At 42.3% G+C, this 21867-nt stretch overlaps 1 protein-coding gene across 4 annotated transcripts in view; it reads right to left on the bottom strand.

Moving 5' to 3' along the window:
- Positions 1 to 21867, bottom strand: part of LOC124804890 (ADP-ribosylation factor GTPase-activating protein 2) — an 85734-nt gene that overhangs the window by 33978 nt on the left and 29889 nt on the right. For all 4 annotated transcript variants that reach the window (XM_047265259.1, XM_047265261.1, XM_047265262.1 and 1 more), the window contains one exon: positions 3558 to 3683. In XM_047265259.1, the coding sequence (XP_047121215.1) occupies positions 3558 to 3683 (126 nt within the window). The remainder of the gene's footprint in view (positions 1 to 3557; positions 3684 to 21867) is intronic.

Below are 21867 nucleotides of genomic sequence, written 5' to 3'. Positions count from 1 at the left end.
ATACTGAGAAGCTACTGTGAATATCCCTAGATCCTTAAATAAATGTCTGCAGGATGATCTTGGGTGGACTCCAGCTATTATTCTGATTACACGCTTTTGTGCAATAAATACTTTATTCCTCAGTGATGAATTACCCCAAAATATGATGCCATATGAAAGCAATGAGTGAAAATAGGCGTAGTAAGCTAATTTACTAAGATGTTTATCACCAAAATTTGCAATTACCCTTATTGCATAAGTAGCTGAACTCAAATGTTTCAGCAGATCATCAATGTGTTTCTTCCAATTTAATCTCTCATCAATGGACATACCTAAAAATTTGGAATATTCTACCTTAGCTATATGCTTCTGATTAAGGTCTATATTTATTAATGGCGTCATACCATTCACTGTACGGAACTGTATGTACTGTGTCTTATCAAAATTCAGTGAGAGTCCGTTTACAAGGAACCACTTAGTAATATTCTGAAAGACAGTATTGACAATTTCATCAGTTAATTCTTGTTTCTCAGGTGTGATTACTATACTTGTATCATCAGCGAAGAGAACTAACTTTGCCTCTTCATGAATACAGAATGGCAAGTCATTAATATATAATAAGAACAACAAAGGACCCAAGACTGACCCTTGTGGAACCCCATTCTTGATAGTTCCCCAGTTTGAGGAATGTGCTGATCTTTGCATGTTACGAGAACTACTTGTTTCAACTTTCTGCACTCTTCCAGTTAGGTACGAATTAAACCATTTGTGCACTGTCCCACTCATGCCACAATACTTGAGCTTGTCTAGCAGAATTTCATGATTTACACAATCAAAAGCCTTTGAGAGATCACAAAAAATCCCAATGGGTGGTGTTCGGTTATTCAGATCATTCAAAATTTGACTGGTGAAAGCATATATAGCATTTTCTGTTGAAAAACCTTTCTGGAAACCAAACTGACATTTTGTTAGTACTTCATTTTTACAGATATGTGAAGCTACTCTTGAATACATTACTTTCTCAAAATTTTTGGATAAAGCTGTTAGAAGGGAGATTGAACGGTAATTGTTGACATCAGATCTATCCCCCTTTTTATGCAAAGGTATAACAATAGCATATTTCAGTCTATCAGGGAAAATGCCCTGTTCCAGAGAGCTATCACACAGGTGGCTGAGAATCTTACTTATCTGTTGAGAACAAGCTTTTAGTATTTTGCTGGAAATGCCATCAATTCCATGTGAGTTTTTGCTTTTAAGCAAGTTTATTATTTTCCTAATTTCAGAGGGAGAAGTGGGTGAGATTTCAATTGTATCAAATTGCATAGGTATGGCCTCTTCCATTAACAGCCTAGCATCTTCTAATGAACACCTGGATCCTACTATATCCACAACATTTAGAAAATGATTATTAAAAATATTTTCAACTTCTGACTTTTTGTTCGTAAAGTTTTCATTCAATTTGATGGTAATACTGTCTTCCTCTGCTCTTGGTTGACCTGTTTCTCTTTTAATAATATTCCAAATTGTTTTAATTTTATTATCAGAGTTGCTGATTTCAGACATGATACACATACTCCTGGATTTTTTAATAACTTTTCTTAATATAACACAGTAGTTTTTATAATTTTTGATAGTTTCTGGGTCACTACTCTTTCTTGCTGTCAGATACATTTCCCTTTTCCGGTTACAAGATATTTTTATACCCTTAGTAAGCCATGGTTTGTTACAAGGTTTCTTACGAGTATATTTAACTATTTTCTTGGGGAAGCAGTTTTCAAATGCATTTACAAAAATGTCGTGAAATAAATTATATTTTAAATTGGCATCAGGTTCACGGTACACCTCATCCCAGTCTAACTGCTGTAGGCTTTCCCTGAAATTTGCAATTGTTAAATCGTTGACTGAACGTACTACTTTGGAGGACTGTTTAGTATTGCTGAATGGAGCTATGTCATATATTGTAACTAGCTGTGCACCATGATCAGAAAGACCATTCTCAACAGGCTGAGCATTTATCTGGTTAAACTTATCTTGGTCTATAAAGAAGTTACCTATCAGTGAGCTGCTATCCTTTACCACCCGAGTAGGAAAATCAATAACAGGTGTCAAATTGAAAGAACCGAGTAATACTTCAAGGTCATTTTTCCTATTACCCTTTTTCAGAGAATCTACATTGAAGTCCCCACAAATAATAATTTGCTTCCCCCTGTCTGACAGATAGCACAACAAGGAGTCCAAATTTTTCAGAAATAGATGAAAATTTCCTGATGGGGACCTATATACAGTTACAATTATAAATGTGCCTTTATTTAATTTAAGCTCACAGGCACATGCTTCTATATGTTTCTCTACACAAAACTTTTTTGTTTCTATACTTTTTGCACAATGGAATGGCCTGTGGTGTCTGCTGACCATGAACCCCACCGAGCATGCTTGCAATCAGTTGAAACTTAACAGTGTGACATCACAGGAACCCTCCTCACACATTGGGTAACCTCATGACAACTGCCGTTGAAAAATAGGACAGGCATCAGCAGCAATGTCTCGAGTGCCTCGTGGACAGCAGGCCAAGAGGGATCCACACGTATTAGAATGGGCAGGGTAGAGAAACTTGGTACTGGATCTTACCCAGCAGCAGGTTTTAATTTTACAGAGGTGCAATGATGTGTACTTTGAAACAGATGACCTTCATTGCTTATTTTTATTTCACAATCAGTTACGTTTTCATAGCCTGATAAAGCTTATTCTTAAACACCCTGCTAACCTTAAATCTAAGTCCACACTCATTAACAGAAAGGTGCAGCTAAAGATTTATAAAATTATTTAAAAAAAAATATTTTACAAGCTTGAGCACTAGTAGCATTGATCAAAGACCTGAATTATCTGCAGCGAAATCGAATGGCAGGAATTAGTTCACCTCCTACATCGTTACCCTAAAAATAACCTTTGAAGTAATCATTGTCGTTACAGCTTAGATAACAAGGTGTTGTTATATTGTTTCACATCCATATTACATACTGGATGTAATATGAAAAAGTCACAACACATGGAACAGCACATCTGGATATTGCTGAAGACACTTTTACAATAACAAAATTTGCAACATTTAAATGATGAAATTACAACTAAATGAAGATCGTGGAAACAGCTCTACTTAACAGGTAGCACCAAAGGACTTACTACACACAAACGCTGTCAGAAATGCCATATTCCTTAATACAGGCAAAAAGAATTAATGAGATATGCGTAACACATAAGTAGAAAAGGTACCCAGGTCAGGTTAGTTACTTAGAAAGTGTAATAGGAAGCTCAAAATTTATTGTTTTGATTGTAAAGCTTTTTATTAGTTTGCAATTAGTCTGCTGCCACTTCGTAAGTACAAGTTTCTTCCCGGCCTAGTCATTTTTTCCTCTTTGTTCCTTTCTTTCTTGGATTTTATACTGTTAAAACTCTTTGTCCTGGTGCAGTCTGTTAATCACATGAAATTTACAAGAGCTTATGCAACTTACAGGAACTCAGTCTCAGAGGAACACATACATATTAACACAACTGATGAGTATTTGGTAACTTCAACTCACTTCATGTGGCTGCTCCTCTTCTAGATCACCATATTGAACAGACTCCATATTGGTATGTTCTGCAAAGAAATCTTCCTCTCTCTTTTCATCTCCACATGATGATTCCGATGTAGCATCTATATGCAACTAAAAAATGGGGGTAATTAGATACAAATACTGTTTTATAGCTAATGTAAGTACAATAAAACTGCAAGGAACTTTATATTTTTATTGGTTTAGTTCTCAGCAAATTGTTCACAGAACATCATTTATTAACAAGCACTGATCTCCTACTTGTGCAACATTACTGTTATATGTAAGGTGACACATAGGCTACATTACAAGAACTAGCATATAGGATTAGTTTCTACATGCAGCCATAAACATGCAAAAATTGCCAGATGTTTCAGGCAAGATACTTGATGGGATGGCTACAGCACACAGTCTTAAAAAAATCATTAAAAGTCATTCAGCAATAAAATGCAATGGCATCTCCGATTCTGGTTTCAGAAGGGTGCAAATATTCATTCAATTTCAGTGGCAACTGAGACATGAACAGTTACAACAACAACATAAAATGAAATGCCAGCACCTGAGAAGAATGAGTTAATACTTACAAAATAACAATATAGGAAAGTAAGAATATATAAGGCATGTTTATGGAACTTATTTACATTTCAAAAGGTCATCTGAATGGCAGTTTTCCAAATAGGGAACCACCCTCGAACTATAAACTTGAAAGTAAATGTAGAAATTATGAATACGATATGGAATAAGAAGTTTCTGCTGAAATTTGAAAGGTCAGCAACTTCAGCACAGCAAAATCAGCTGGATGTCAGTGTGCAGGGTATTTGAAATCCAATATCAACATGGTCAAGCCATAAAAAAGGAACAGCAAAGCACTGTACACTCACAACATACTCTGATGAATGAATTTCACACACTTTATTATTCCAGAGGGACATGAGTGAATCAAAGGAATTTCGGATGAAGTAAAGCAAAGCTTGATGTGGCCTCATATACCCAGGAGGAGTCACAGCTGTAACACCTCTTAACAATCATGAACTTAGTTACAGGTTATCACCTGATTCTTTAACATGAAACTTAGTGGTAGAGCACATCAAGTACAATTTATTTCATTAATGTTCACACAGGAAATATTCCAAGGTTTTAAGCAGAGCAAAGTTGATACAGCGAATGACATTCCCCAAACCCATACAAGAAATGACTCAACTCTACAGATTTTAGGACTCATGAACCTATACAACTGTCTTCATTTCAATAAGATACTAACTGTACTTTTAAACAGCAACTGACTCTGTAAGTTTTGGCAATGTATTCCATATTACTTTGTAAATGTTTTTGGGGCTTTTTGCATAATCTTTTCACTTATTTTGGCAAATATACCGTAACTGATTTTATATGGCCATTTTATTTATTAGCATGCCTGCTGAGATCATACGGTGGGCTTGGTAACATCTCAACAGGAACTTATTCTCTCCAGTTGGCGGTACTCACTGGGATTCATAAGAACTCCACTTCTGTATTTACATTCATTAGCACAGGATGGGTTTGATACAAGTAACTTTGTGTGTGTGTGTGTGTGTGTGTGTGTGTGTGTGTGGTGTTGTTGTTGTTGCAAAATTAATACGTTCAACTAACACAGTTTCATTTAAGAACATTTTATTCACATGATATGAACTATTCAATAACAAAACAAATTATAAAGATTTTCCATAAAACATCAAGGATATTTCAAAATACCATGGAATAACAGTTTACATTTTTTTATTTTCTTCCCCCAAAAGGGAAAAAAATCAATCAAATATTCTCTAACAAATAATACATTTGGAGTTGAGATCATACTAGATTAAGACATTGTAAACCTTTTCAGTATTTGTTTTGTGTATTTTTTCTTGACTTATCATAATTGCTCAATCTTCATTTTGGTTTATTTTTATGCTAAGGAAGCTGTTAAGGGTACTGATTGTTATATCAGATTCACATTGTAAAGTATTCAGGAAAGCAGCAGTTTCTTCATAGTCATTGCCAACAATTACGACATCATCATTACATAAAGTATATTTTCATAATTTTTGTGATAAAACACACAAGGACCTGCTCAATGTATTGAAAGCCTGCTTTCTTCATGACTTCCAACACTTGCAATTTTTTTTATGTAGAACTCAGTGATTCTGCAATATTTTGGCATTTTTAGGATGTTCAACTAACACCCACAGACTGTTTCTCTCAAGCAACTGCTATCTTCATTAATACCTTGCCATTTTTCTGTCTCATTTGACTGCAATGCTTCAGAGAAACAGTTTAGATCTTTCTGTTCATCAGCACCAGCTTCTGTTTATATCAAGAATTTACGACTTTCCACCCAGGCTAACTTCTTTTGTGTTTTATGTTTTTCAGTTTATCGTCTTCAGATTTACAAATTTTGCTTTTAGGAAGTCTGTTGGCTGTTACAGTCACCTGACACTTTTTTGGTTTCCTCAGTAAGCTGACTGCCTATGACATTTACCTCCTTTTACTACAGGTAGCACACCTGGCTGTTTCAGGTCTACGAATTCATGCCAAGAAATATCACATTCAACATTATCACTATGGCGAGTACCAACTGCTCCTGGCTTAAATTTTACATCATGACTCAATCCTACCCTCATTTTTGAAGGAATCCAGACTCTAAACCGTCTTTGTCGTTGACATACACAAGTTATCTAAAAATTTTTGTCACTGACATGCCCAACAAATTATCCACAGACAGCCTTGTCAACAAACTTGGAATGGAAATATTTTTTTATGTGAACATAGTAATCTGTGCCAAAAATTCTGAGGTGCTCAAGTTTTCCTACTGCTGATTTTACCAAAGCTCATAAGGGGCTGTGTCTGCAACTGAAGACCTCGCAGCACGATTTAAGATAGAGACTGCTGCATTATAACCCCCCAATCCTTTCAGTAGTTCACTTGCACCCTGCATCACACTTGCAGCCTCAGTCAGTGTTTTGTTTCCATATTTGGCCAAATCATTTTGTTCAGGTGTAGTGTGTGGGGGAATCAGTAATTCTGTTTCCTTATCTCTGAGCAATTCCTTGGCATACTTGTTATTAAGTTCTCTGTCTCCATTGTTTAATGGTATGACCATTAGTTTGGGTTTCATTTAGAAATTATTTAAGCGATTGTATGCTTAATTTTTATGTTTCAGAAAGAAAATTCTGACTGTTGTTGTTGTTGTTGTTGTTGTTGTGGTCTTCAGTCCTGAGACTGGTTTGATGCAGCTCTCCATGCTACTCTATCCTGTGCAAGCTTCTTCATCTCCCAGTACCTACTGCAACCTACATCCTTCTGAATCTGCTTAGTGTATTCATCTCTTGGCCTCCCTCTATGATTTTTATCCTCCACACTGCCCCCCCCCCCCCAACACTAAATTTGTGATCCCTCGATGTCTCAGAACATGTCCTACCAACCGGTCCCTTCTTCTCGTCAAGTTGTGCCACAAACTCCTCTTCTCCCCAATCCTATTCAACACCTCCTCATTAGTTATGTGATCTACCCCTCTAATCTTCAGCATTCTTCTGTAGCACCACATTTCGAAAGCTTCTATTCTCTTCTTGTCTAAACTATTTATCGTCCGTGTTTCACTTCCATACATGGCTACACTCCATACAAATACTTTCAGAAACGACTTCCTGACACTTAAATCTATACTCGATGTTAACAAATTTCTCTTCTTCAGAAACGCTTTCCATTGAGCATCTTTGAATGATTCTGTGCTATTTGGTCCACTAACATTTGCATGGATTAAGTCACCAGTAACTGCATTCATTATTTGAAGGATATTTTATGTGCATGCAGTGTTTCACAAGGTGTCACAAGATCCAACCGATTGCTCTTTTCTGATCCGATAACGTGCATATTCAATACACACTCAGTTGTTTCCAAATAGCCTGCCATCACAATGTCCTTGTTGGCTTTTTCCCAAATCTGAAAGGTTTTACAGTAAAACATTATACTGCATTCACTGCATGTAGATGCTCTGACTGATAACATTATGAGCACATGCATCAGGCAGAGAGAAAACATTTTCCGTTCTAGCACTGTACCAGTCACTGTTTTTTTCTAATTTTGCTATAAACTTTTCCTTGACCAAACACATACATAAAGCACATTATTTTCCCAAGGAAATCATCATCACGATCAAATTCACTGTATGAAACAAAGTACTTTTTATTCACAGTGATATGCTTTGTTGCACCACTGTCACATACCATTTATTTGCATTAATGTAGTTTCCTGTACACACACCATGTGCATTAAATAAATGCAGTGTTTCTGCTCACCTTCTCCTCTTCCCACGTGTTAGTGCTGTCACGAGTGTTTCATAGACGTTCTGTAGTCCCAATGGCCTAGTTGTTTCCATTTACCACACACAAATTTTTGCTTTGCTCACTCTTTTGCTATTTTCTTATGACTTACTTTGTTCCCTTTTGATGCATTAGAAATTACAGATGCACCTGATTCTATTGTACTTTGTTCATGCAATTCAATAGTTCACAGTTTTAGTGAGTAAATTAAAATCCTGGTTTTCTGAAGTTATTGTGTCACAGAGATATTTATAACTACCATATTCCTTTCCTGCTGTAGATAAGATTCACCTATTTAACATTCTATCAGACAACGTACTCCCTTTATGGTTTGTTAATTCCTCATTTAGATTTACAAATGACTTTTGTAGCTTAGCTACATGAGAGCTAATATATATTTTGGTTTCATTGCACATCACCCTAAAAGAAAAGGTCTCCATTAACATGTTTAAATGGGATGAGCTGCTACATTCAAACGGCGCATGTAGTTGTCCCCTATTTCTACCATTACTGCACGTTAATACAAGTTCAGCAACTAGTTTACTTAGCACAGCTGCTATCAGATTTATTGCTATTGCAACATTCTTTCACCATTTTGCATATGTTGCTTTTCGTTCAGTTGTCAGTTCCTGTGGCAACACCACAAGTTTGTGGATATCATTAATAATCACAGAGTTCACATGAACAAAGCACAATAGATATGTCCCATTTCCACTTTATCCAATCATCGGGCCCTTCAAGTTTATCAGTATTGATTGTTGTTTACTTTAATATGGCCAGTTCCATAAACTACTGTAAATTTATTAATTTCAACCAACAGAGTTTCATTTACGATGGTTTATTCACAAGACATGCAACAACCAGTAATAAAATGACAAAATACAATAACATTTTCCTTTTACTACAATATTTGTGATGATAAATTGATCCACAAAAGAGATATTACAGGAAAATAAAGCAATTAAAGGTCTTGTAAGATGACATATGGCCGGGAGAGCAGTGTGCTCACCACATGCCCCTGGTCAGTACTGTTGGGCCTTCATGATCTGTTCAAGTGATTCTTTCTTTTAAGCAATCAAAAGTAATAATGCTAACCCCCAATCTTAAAAGATTTCTTTTTCACACTTTGTGCTATTTTTACATAAGATACATCTGTCATAATTTTCACTTTTAAGAATTTTCTTTCTTCCATTAGCAGAAGGTCTCACTTATTACTTCACATCAGATAAGCTCCCAGTCGTTTGACACAAACTGGAGGAGATAAACATTTTTCTCTGCATCCACAATCGCCTTCTCACACTGTCCAGTTATTTTGACCTGCCACGACAAGGTTGTATGTTCATATTACTGGCAGCTGAAACATCCACCTAAAATCTGGATCACAAGGACCTTACTTACATAGTTAATGAACTATTAAAATTTACACAAAAAAATAATGATAACTGTCACAACGTTCAAACTGAATCATAACTACTATCGGCCTTGTCACCAGTGGGTCTTTTCCCCCAATGAACAATGAATTCACTTATTAATGATAAATTCAGGAATGTTCTTTATCTCACACATATCTCTGATTCTCATTTACTCTGTTGATGGGCCAGCTGCAACCTGAATCCCTTGTTCTAAATGAACACACCTATCATCATCATCATCTTCACTGGAAAAAAATCTTTCCTGTTTTTGTGCCACCTGTTTTATATAGTATTCCTATTTCCCCGCCATTCCTCCGGTATTTTCGGAACTCTCATTCTGTTATTTACAGCACTTGCACTTGCAGACTGTATCTTACTTCATAAAAAAAGGAGGAGAAGTAGGTTGTAACAGAGAGAGGATTGAATAATTTCATCTGTTTTCATGAAAAAAATTGCAAAACTCATCACAGTTACCAGTGGTATCACAATGCTGGTGAACAGATTATGTTTGTATCATATTCATTATTTATACTGAAAGTTGTCAAAAGAGGTGTTTCCAACAATACTTCTGTAAAATATTTTTACATGAAGGAGGAGTAAAATTACAAATACCGCACTTAAAGAACAGTTCTGAAAAATAAACAGACATACACTGAACAAGAAATAACCAGAAATAAAGAATACGTAGCACCGAAACTTTTGAAGATTTTAGAGAGGCAACATTGCATTCTGTACAGTAAGATTACATGTAGAACCACAATACTGCATTTTGTACAGCAACAATAAAAATAGAATCTATGTAGTAACTTCTTTACTTGTATGATGTGTAGTTTTTTCCTTGAATGCTAATACAGGACAGTGAGGTAAGCAGATTACATGAAGTTTATGCAACATAAAATGTGCCTCTAAGAGTGAAATGATTTGCATGCATCAGGGACCCCTCATCTCTTACAATGCAACCACTAAACTAACAAAGGTGTCCAAAATATGTGCACATTCCCCCCCCTCTACCACAAAGAACCTTCTTTTGCAGCCTTTTAAGGAAGTTAGTATACATATCACTACCTCCAAATGTATACTGACAGCGATTAAAACTAGCAGCATGAAGACAGTATGCAACAAACATCAATCAGACATGAACTGTACAAGTGTACTACTACATACCTAGATATGCTAATGATTAGTATTTCAGTGCAACCATAAAAGTTAGTAAGAATACTGCCACCAATATTCTGTACATAAGAAAAACATAAAGTGGGTTTCTCATCATAGTTCGCACATTAATTTTGTTTGGTTGTGATATGATTGTGTTATGCCTTGTGTAACAAAGAGAATCATCACATTTCCGGCAGCACCGGAAATGTGATGTATCGAGATGGCAGCTTACTGTTCCGCAATACTGGTGCTTGTGCTTGAATTGGTTGGGAGTTTCCAACTGATATGTGAATATAGAACAGTTGGATTCAGGAAGGCCACAATCAATGCCACACACAATCTTAGCTGCCCCACATATAGAGGCACAGGCAACAGGAGCATTGTTTGCTTAGCTGTGCAAGAGCGTACAGCAACATCACATATCTTGTGCCATGAAATGGGCATGTTTCCAGCAAGACAAGTCTACACGCAGACAGTGCGATGACACATGGTGCAACAAGGTCCATCTGCATAGCAATCGTCATTGCTGCTTCCCTTGAAATAACACAGACGAATCCCAGTTCTGCACACAGTATCATACAGGATGGGGCAAATACGGGTGGCCCACACAAGCAGATACAATTGGGGTGAATGTATGCATATAACCACACCCTGTGACATGCACATCACATGTACGTCCGCCACGTGATCCACACTGGTTCAGAGTGTAGTGTGGGCAGTGTCAGTGTCATTGGCACTGCAGCAGTGCAAAAGGGGCAACGGTACCCACCCTGGAGCATCAGGTATTCATTGCTGTAAGTTGTGTGACAAAAAAATCATGGAAACAGTGTGGTCTGTTTTTGATGAGCAATTTAATGGTGTCAAAGTGCCAGCAAAGAGTGACATGTGACACTTTGCCCATTGTAGGCCGTACTGAGCTTTATTAAAATCATGCTATTAAGCTAATTTTGGCCATGAGGCATTATCAAGGTTTTGGTTTGGTTTGGGGGATTAATGGGACCAGACTGCGACGGTCATCAGTCCCTTTTTCCAAAAAAATTAAAACCACCCAAAGAGAATAAAAAAGAACAGCAGGAAAGACGTCAGACGACACAGGACAAGAAATACTCCTACAGAGATCAGACAAAACAAATTAAAATCACACAGAGTGACGGTGGTTGGCCGACCATAGAGATAAAAAGGAAAAGCCAACCACCGAGAACACATTAAAAACTCAGTGTAAAATCGTAGGCCAATGGCCAAAATCAACACAAAAGAACAGAACAAACACTCAGAGTAAACGATAAAAACCCCCTGCTCGAATAAAACGTAAAACTAAGCCAGCCATAACAGGGAGCGAATCAGGTAGCGCAAATGTCTGCCTGACCACAGCTAAAAGGGGGCAGGCCAACAAAATGTGCGCCACTGTCAAAGCCGCCCCGCAGCGACATAGAGGAGGGTCCTCCCGGTGCAGTAAATAACCGTGTGTCAGCCGGGAGTGGCCAATGCGGAGCCGACAAAGGACGACTGCGTCCCTGCGGTTGGCTCGCATGGATGACCGCCACACAGTCGTCGTCTCCTTAATGGCACGGAGTTTATTAGGCGTGATCCGATCGCGCCATTCGGCGTCCCAAAGCGCAAAAACTTTTCGGCGGAGGACTGCCCGCAAATCAGTCTCTGGGAGGCCAACATCCGGAGATGGTTTACTCGTGGCCTCTTTCGCCAGGCGGTCAACATGTTCATTGCCCGGGATACCGACATGACCGGGGGCCCACACAAAGACCACAGAGCGGCCGCAACGGGCAAGAGTATGCAGGGACTCTTGGATAGCCATCACCAGACGAGAACGAGGGAAACACTGGTCGAGAGCTCGTAAACCGCTCAGGGAATCGCTACAGATAACGAAGGACTCACCTGAGCAGGAGCGGATATACTCTAGGGCACGAAAGATGGCGACCAGCTCAGCAGTGTAAATGCTGCAGCCATCCTGCAAGGAACATTGTTCGGAATGGTCCCCTAGAGTGAGCGCATACCCGATACGACCAGCAACCATCGAACCGTCAGTGTAAACAATGCCAGAGCCCTGATACATGACCAGGATGGAATAAAAGTGGCGGCGGAAGGCCTCTGGAGGGACTGAGTCCTTTGGGCCCTGTACCAAGTCGAGCCGAAGGCAAGGGCGAGGAACACACCATGGGGGTGTACGCAAAGTGGCCCGGAAAGGAGGTGGAACAGTGAAAACCCGAAGCCCGGAGAGAAGCTCTTTGACGCGGACCGCGATCGTACAACCAGACCGGGGCCGACGTTCTGGCAGATGGACGACCGATCGCGGGAACAGGAGACGATAGTTTGGATGCCCAGGCAAGCTTAAAACATGGGCAGCATAAGCGGCCAGCAAACGTTGGCGCCGTAACCGCAGGGGAGGGACACCTGCCTCCACTAGTATGCTGTCCACAGGGCTGGTGCGGAAAGCACCAGTGGCAAGCCGTATGCCGTTGTGTAGGATTGGGTCCAGTACCTGCAGCGCAGATGGGGATGCTGAGCCATAAGCCAGGCTCCCATAATCCAGACGAGACTGAATTAACGCCTGGTAGAGCCGTATCAGGGTAGATCGGTCGGCGCCCCAGCGGGTGTGGCTCAAGCATCTCGAAGCATTTAGATGCCGCCAACACGCCTGTTTAAGCTGCCGAATCTGAGGCAGCCAAGTCAGCCGGGCATCAAAAACTACACCCAAAAACCTGTGGGTCCCCACCACAGCAAGGAGTTCATCGGCAAGATAAAGCCGCGGATCAGGATGGACTGTTCGGCGCCGGCAGAAATGCATAACGCGGGTCTTGGCAGCCGAAAACTGAAAACCATGCGCTACAGCCCAAGAGTGCGCCTTGCGGATAGTGCCCTGTAGCCGACGTTCAACAGCTGCAATGCCAGTAGAGCTGTAGTAAAGGCAGAAGTCGTCAGAATACAGGGAAGTGGAGACAGAATTTCCCACTGCTGCAGCGAGCCCGTTAATGGCTATTAAAAAACAGGCAGACACTTAAAACAGAACCCTGTGGCACACCGTTCTCCTGGACGTGGGAGGAACTATACGAGGCCGCGACTTGCACGCGGAAGGTACGATACGACAGAAAATTGCGGATAAAAATCGGCAGAGGACCCCGAAGACCCCATCCATGAAGCGTAGAAAGGATGTGATGACGCCATGTCGTATCGTACGCCTTCTGCATGTCAAGAAAGACAGCGACCAGGTGCTGACGGCGGGCAAAGGCCGTACGGATGGCCGACTCCAGGCTCACCAGATTGTCGGTGGCGGAGCGGCCTTTACGGAACCCACCCTGAGACGGAGCCAGAAGGCCCCGAGACTCCAGTACCCAATTCAAGCGCCGGCTCACCATCCGTTCAAGCAACTTGCAAAGAACGTTGGTGAGGCTAGTGGGACGGTATCTGTCCACCTCCAGAGGGTTCTTTCCAGGTTTCAAAACGGGGATGACAATGCCGTCCCGCCATTGCGACGGAAACTCCCCCTCGACCCAAAGACGGTTGTAAAGATCGAGGAGGCGCCGCTGGCAGTCCACTGAAAGGTGTTTCAGCATCCGACAGTGGATGCCATCTGGCCCAGGAGCGGTATCAGGGCAAGCGGCTAGGGCACTGCGAAATTCCCACTCACTGAATGGAGCATTGTAAGATTCTGGGTGGTGGGTGGGAAACGAAAGGTTCCGACGTTCTAGCCGCTCTTTAATGGAGCGGAAGGCCAGTGGGTAATTGGAAGAAGCGGAACTAAGAGCAAAATGCTCTGCCAAGCTGTTGGCAATTTCGCCGGAATCTGTACAAACTGCTCCATTCAGTGAGAGCGCAGGGACGCTGACAGGGGTCCGATAGCCATAGAGGCGTCGGATCTTGGCCCAGACCTGCGATGGAGAGACACGGAGGCCAATGGTGGACACATACCGCTCCCAGCACTCCTGCTTGCTTTGGCGGATAAGGCGGCAGGCCCGCGCACGCACCCATTTGAAGGTGATGCGGTGTTCAATGCAGGGATGTCGCTTGTGACGCTGTAGCGCCCGCCGGGGATCTTTAATCGCTGCAGCGATCTCAGGCGACCACCAAGGCACAGTCCGCCGCCGAGGGGACCCAGAGGAACGGGGAATGGCAGACTCGGCGGCAGTAACAATGCCGGTGGTGACCGATTGAACCACCGCATCAATGTCACCATTAGAGAGAGGCTCAATAGCGGCAGTGGAGGAGAACAAGTCCCAGTCAGCCTTGTTCATAGCCCATCTGCTAGGGCGCCCAGAAGAGTGACGCTGTGGTAGTGACAGAAAGATTGGAAAGTGGTCACTACCACACAGGTCGTCATGCACACTCCATTGGACAGACGGTAAGAGGCTAGGGCTACAGATTGAAAGGTCAATGGCGGAGTACGTGCCATGCGCCTCACTGAAGTGTGTGAAGGCACCATCATTTAAAATCGAGAGATCGAGCTGCGACAATAAATGCTAAACGGTGGCGCCTCGACCTGTTGCCACTGACCCACCCCACAGAGGGTTATGGGCGTTGAAGTCGCCCAATAGCAAGAAAGGTGGCGGCAATTGGGGTATCAGCGCAGCCAGGACATGCTGCGAGACATCACCATCCGGTGGAAGGTAAAGACTGCATACGGTAACAGCCTGTGGCGTCCACACCCGAACAGCGACAGCCTCTAAAGGTGTTTGGAGAGGGACAGACTCGCTGTGCAGAGTGTGAAGGACATAGAGGCAGACGCCACCAGACACCCTTTCATATGCTGCCCGGTTCTTATAATAACCCCGATAGCCATGGAGGGCGGGGGTACGCATTGCTGGAAACCAAGTTTCCTGAAGAGCAATGCAGAAGAAAGGGTGAAGGCTGATAAGTTGGCGGAGCTCAGCTAGATGGTGGAAGAAACTGCTGCAGTTCCACTGGAGGATGGTATTGTCCATTGCGGAGAAAGGCGTGACGGGACTGGGAAGGCAGATTACGCCGCTGGGTCACCTGCCGCCTCCGATGGAGCACCCGTGCAAGTGCTATCCATTGCGTCTGAGGGATCGGCGAGATCGAGGTCCTCAGCGGACGCAAGGATCTCCACCTCATCCTCAGACGCAGAGCTTTTAGGTAGCGGTGGAGTAGGTGCCACCGCAGGTGATTTGGACTTACGGGTCTTCAAAGTCGTTTTCTCTCGCTGTTCCTTTGGTTGCCGTTGGTGAGAGGGCTTATTGGAGTCAGTCTCTGGGACCGAAGAGGATCGCGAAGCCCGTCGACCAGCGACCTGTGGCTTCTTCAGCCACTGGTTGGTGTCTGCTGTGCCGCTGGTAGGAACCTGGGAAGGGAGTGACCCAAGGGATCCCTTCCGAGCGAGAGAAGCCGAAGAAGACTTACGCTTCTCCGACTTAGAAGTGGGGACTGGTGTCCCCGATGGTTTAGTGGGTGCTGCTCCCGAGGTAGATGGTGTGGGAGCAACAGCGAGAGAAGGGGCCCCCATTGTCAAGGGGGCAGGTGAGGTCCTCTGACTCTTGAGAGCTGACTGTATACCTTGCAGCTGAAGGAGCTGGAGCAGGAGTGACAGTGGAGGCATAAGATGACATCACGCGCACGGGATGTAGCCGTTCAAATTTCCGCTTAGCCTCAGTGTAAGTCAGTCGGTCCAGGGTCTTATATTCCATGATCTTGCGTTCTTTCTGTAAGATACTGCAGTCCGGCGAGAAAGGGGAATGAGGCTCTCCACGGTTGACACAGACGGGAGGCGGAGCACATGGAGTATCGGGATGAGATGGGCGTCCACAATCTCGACATGTGAGGCTAGAAGTACAGCGAGAGGACATGTGACCGAACTTCCAGCACTTAAAGCACCGCATCGGGGGAGGAATATAGGGTTTGATGTCACATCGGTAGACCATCACCTTGACCTTCTCTGGTAATGTATCACCTTCGAAGGCCAAGATGAAGGCACCGGTAGCTACCTGATTGTCCCTCGGACCCCGATGAACATGCCAGACGAAATGTACACCTCGTCGCTCTAAGTTGGCGCGCAGCTCGTCATCGGACTGTAAAAGGAGATCGCGGTGAAAAATAATTCCCTGGACCATATTTAAGCTTTTATGGGGGATGATAGTAACAGAAACATCCCCCAACTTCGTACAAGCGAGCAAGGCTCGTGACTGGGCAGAGGATGCCGTTTTTATTAAGACTGACCCTGACCGCATCTTGGACAAGCCCTCCACCTCCCCGAACTTGTCCTCTAAATGTTCGACAAAGAACTGAGGCTTCACAGACACAAACGATTCCCCGTCAGCTCTGGTACAGACGAGATACCGGGTCGAATACCTGTCGCTCTCATTCATAGCCTTTCGTTCCTCCCATGGTGTGGCGAGGGAGGGGAACGATTTGGGGTCATAAACGATACCTTTAAAATGGGCCCTCGAACACTTAGAGACTGCTGGTGGCTGGCCACCAGCAAGAGAAGATGTGCCACGCTTCACTGCGTGTCATCCACCCTGATGCCACCTACTCCGACCAAGGACCCTCCCCACGGGCGCCACCCAGCCACAGCAAAGGCCACCTGGCAGGATGGCCATTGCCGGGAGTCCCGATGCCCCAGGGAGATGGGTATCTACTCCTTGGCATACGTGGGGAGCTAACGGAGCAGGCATCAGTAGAGCGATCCCTGTGTTGTCAGGGGGCTAGAACCAACAGGTTACATGGCGGCCCCACCACAACGGACTGACTACCGTGCTGGATGTTAGGTGACATGTGGTCCATGGTCGCCGTCAGTGCAGAAAGTGGCCCTGCACATTGATTGGCAGAAAGTGCACGCAGGAGCGATCCATGCCCAAGAAATGTAGAGCGGGCAGGACTGCAACGCAATGATGAATAAGCTGGCGAAAGTTCTCAATGCAAGATGGACACAATGCACCAAGTAAGGCGCCCTTCCCCAATCAGCTCGCTCTTCGGAAAAATTTTGAGATATGGAGGTCAAACCCCATAGGGGACCAGCACATTAAGGCCAAAACGTTTGAGACTCCTTTTAGTCGCCTCTTACGACAGGCAGGAATACCGCGGGCCTATTCTTACCCCCGAACCCGCAGGGGGTGCATTATCAAGCACATCTGCAATGTCGTGTACTACATATCATGCTCTTGCAATGGCATGTACTACATATCGTTCTCCTAACATTCTTTTATGTCACATACATAAAACCTAAATACAGCCTACAATGAAAAATGCATTTTTTTGTTAAACACTTGAGAGGCTGTGGATCCTCACGGAAGCAAAAGCTTAGTCCAACAATGGTGTCACGACAGGATCTGCTATGAACAAGCCAAAAAACTTTCCAAAACAAGTCTGCACACAAGAAAATGTGTCTTCAGTTCACCAGAGAATGCTTCAAAGTCCTCCCAAATCAACCAGACGCCTGTCACAAGAAACCAGCATATCACATCAATCTTGCGGACGAATACTCCACAGGGACTTGCACATGCATCCCTACGAAGTGTCTGCTGTTCATGCATTAAAACTAATAGATGCTCCTCAGCATCCCGAGTTTTCAGTGGTTCACTGAGATAACTATGAATGGCCGAGACACAGATCTTTTTCTTATGTCTGATGAAGCCTGGTTTCACCAGAGTGGTTAAATCATTCACAGGTTCCGTGCAGAGAAGAATCAGCGTACCTTCCAAGAAATACCACTGGATGATCAGAAATTGGGATTTGGTGTGCAGTGTCCGCATGATTTGTGGCAGCATTAATGGGGGAGAGAGAGACCTACACAGTTGCACCCAATAGGATGGAGCAACTGTTCAAACAGCTGGCCGAACCTTCGAGCACATATACAAAATCTTCACACCTACAGAGTTGTTAGCAGAGGTCAGTCTGGTCATGGTCTTAGGGGGGCACCCAGATCACTTAATCTGTCCGTGGGCAATTACTTTGTGTGGGGAGCCATCAAGTCTAAGGTGTATCTTAACAACCCTCATCTTCAAGACCTGCAGCACAACAGTTCGGATGAGACTGCAGCAATTACAGCAGTCCAACATCAATCTGCCTTCAGCAACTTGCTGACCAGGCCCTGGTCACTTTCAGCATCTGCTTTAATCAGGTTAGTACTGTATTTCCTTTCCTCTGACATGTTTTTTTGTACCCTGGAACTATGTTCTCCATATCACTCATCGTCATTACATGGTCTTGGCACCTGGTGTGATTGTACGAGATGCCACTGAGTGCCCAACACCATCACTTATGGTTTGTATAACCAATAATTTGGAAAGCAACTCTATCTTAAAATCCTCTGTGATAATATCTTTCAAAAACTAATGCAAGATTGAATGTTGCCTGTGCTGTCCAGACCTATCTTGATACAACTGGCGTTCAGCTGTTCCCGTAATGATCTCCAAATCTCTCAGCCAATGTGCACATCTGGTCATGGCTTATGGAGAGATTGCCATGGTCACCTCAAGTGAACTCAGGTATAGATTTGAAACAGGAAGGTATGATGTGTCCCCTATCAGTCAACCAAGTTCAGTTTGACTCACTGCCTAGTCAGATACTGGTACTGCTGCTAGATGTGGCAACTCTGTAAAAAACTTTTTGCGTTCTGTGTACCATCAAATGACTTACAAATGTAATATGCACTATTCTTATTCCTATGAAGTAAAATAAGTAACTTTCACTATTTCTATCCTTACTGGCAGTTTTAAAGGCCATCAGTTCGTTTATTCCTACATGAGTTTAACAGTTGACAAACTTGTGCACTTCGAAAGTAATCAGATGCATCATTATCAACGTATTGTAGGAACACTTCCTCCACAGTTCTGCTTGTAGATGATACGTCTGAGTTGATCAAGATTCAGAGAGAGAGAGAGAGAGAGAGAGAGAGAGAGAGAGAGAGAGAGAGAAAATAATAATAAAAAAAATCATCCCGACTCCTTGATCAGTACCCTCAGTATCTTAGAAACTTGGTTTCAGCTAAATGGATTGAGTCTAAATATATCTAAGACTCACATGGCGCAATTCAAAATCAAATACTCAAAAGTGTGAGCAGACTAAGATTATTCACAACAAACAAGATGTAGAAGAAGTTGACTCAGTCAGATGCTTAGGGTTAAATGTAAGTAAGAACTTGAGGTAGTATGCACACACTGAGTACCTAGCAAATAAACTGAATAGCTTTGCATTTGCAATGCAAATATTATCAACTGCCACTGATAAGGACCCACTAAAAGTAGCATACACAAGCTGCTTTGAATGTTATTAAGAATACCAGAGCTGAATTATCTGTTAAACTCTTCTGTTCACTCGCATGATACAAGAAACAAACAAAACTTTATGCTTCCCAACCACCACCTCAAACTGTACACACCAGGACTTCAATTCATGAGAATGAAAATTTATAATAAATTAATAGTAAACAAGTTAATGCAGATGAATTTAAGTCCACTTAAAAGAAAGCTATATGAGGCACTGACACTGAAATATTACTCTGTGGATGATTTCATGTAGGACGAACTGGAAATTTGAGCTGAATATGACAGATAAAATATCCCCCAAGAAATTTCTTTTTGGTGTTGTATTATTTTTTATTAGTGTAACAAATCACTGTGAATGTATCATAAATTTTTGACGTGTATACAAACCAAACACATTGCAAATGTACATCATGAGATGAATAAACCACAAATTCCATTGTTATACAAAGAATTTACAGTGGTACAGAATGACGTACTACACAGCAGTATAAAATTCTTTGTGTTAGTGCTAAACAACTTTACAGGTTTACACAACACAATGCAACACACTATATATAAACACTCAGACAGCAAAGACTTTTATGGATCCCTTTTGAATACTTCTGTTTTACGAGTTTGAATTCTTGAATAATCTTTAACTGTTGACATTTTTACACTTTTTTCATCTGTATATTGTTCAAATTTCACATTGTTATTCTCTTCAACTACTTTCTTAATTTAACTGCACTGCCCCTGTAAACCTTCCATGTTTAAAACATGGTTTCTTTGTAGAATGAGATTTTCACTCTGCAGCGGAGTGTGGGCTGATATGAAACTTCCTGGCAGATTAAAACTGTGTGCCGGACCGAGACCCGAACTCGGGACCTTTGCCTTTCCTAAGCCATGTCTCTGCAATATCCTTTCTTTCAAGAGTGCTAGTTCTGCAAGGTTCGCAGGAGAGCTTCTGTTAAGTTTGGAAGGTAGGAGACGAGGTACTGACAGAAGTAAAGCTGTGAGGGCGGGGCTTGAGTCGTGCTTGGGTAGCTCAGTTGGTAGAGCAATTGCCTGCGAAAGGCAAAGGTCCCGAGTTCGAGGTTCAGTCCAGCACACAGTTTTAATCTGCCACAAGGTTTCTTTGGGTTACATTTTTCTATTAAATTTGTATCTTGATTCATTCCAAATCCTAGAGTCATGCACATAAAAATCAATAAATGGAATATGTATGTAAATAAATAAATAAATATTATATATAAAAACAAAGATGAGGTGACTTACCGAACGAAAGCGCTGGCAGGTCGATAGACACACAAACAAACACAAACATACACACAAAATTCAAGCTTTCGCAACAAACTGTTGCCTCATCAGGAAAGAGGGAAGGAGAGGGGAAGACGAAAGGAAGTGGGTTTTAAGGGAGAGGGTAAGGAGTCATTCCAATCCCGGGAGCGGAAAGACTTACCTTAGGGGGAAAAAAGGACAGGTATACACTCGCACACACGCCCATATCCATCCACACATACAGGCACAAGCAGACATATTTAAAGACAAAGAGTTTGGGCAGAGATGTCAGTTGAGGCAGAAGTGTAGAGGCAAAGAAGTAACACTTCTGCCTCGACTGACATCTCTGCCCAAACTCTTTGTCTTTAAATATGTCTGCTTGTGTCTGTATGTGTGGATGGATATGTGCGTGTGTGCGAGTGTATACCTGTCCTTTTTTCCCCCTAAGGTAAGTCTTTCCGCTCCCGGGATTGGAATGACTCCTTACCCTCTCCTTCCCTCTTTCCTGATGAGGCAACAGTTTGTTGCGAAAGCTTGAATTTTGTGTGTGTGTTTGTGTGTCTATCGACCTGCCAGCGCTTTCGTTCGGTAAGTCACCTCATCTTTGTTTTTATATATAATTTTTCCCACATGGAATGTTTCCTTCTATTATATAAGTAAATAAATAAATACTTTGTACAAAATGTCTTTTGTCACTGTGGATAATACACCTTCTTTCCTTGGACTTAAGTAGTGCCCATGGTGCATCACTCATTTCTAGTTTAAACAGCCCAGTCAAATGATACTAGCAATCTAGAGTGACCACTGTGGTGCTACTGCATAGACAGATTTCTTTTTAATTTGGCAGTGACCTGACAGAAAATTGCGCCAATCCTAGGTCTTTTTGTTATCACAGATTCACAAT

Source organism: Schistocerca piceifrons, chromosome 7, assembly GCF_021461385.2.
Source record: "Schistocerca piceifrons isolate TAMUIC-IGC-003096 chromosome 7, iqSchPice1.1, whole genome shotgun sequence".
In the NCBI taxonomy this organism is placed as follows: Eukaryota; Metazoa; Arthropoda; class Insecta; order Orthoptera; family Acrididae; genus Schistocerca; species Schistocerca piceifrons.
This window is presented reverse-complemented; position numbering and strand designations above follow the sequence as displayed.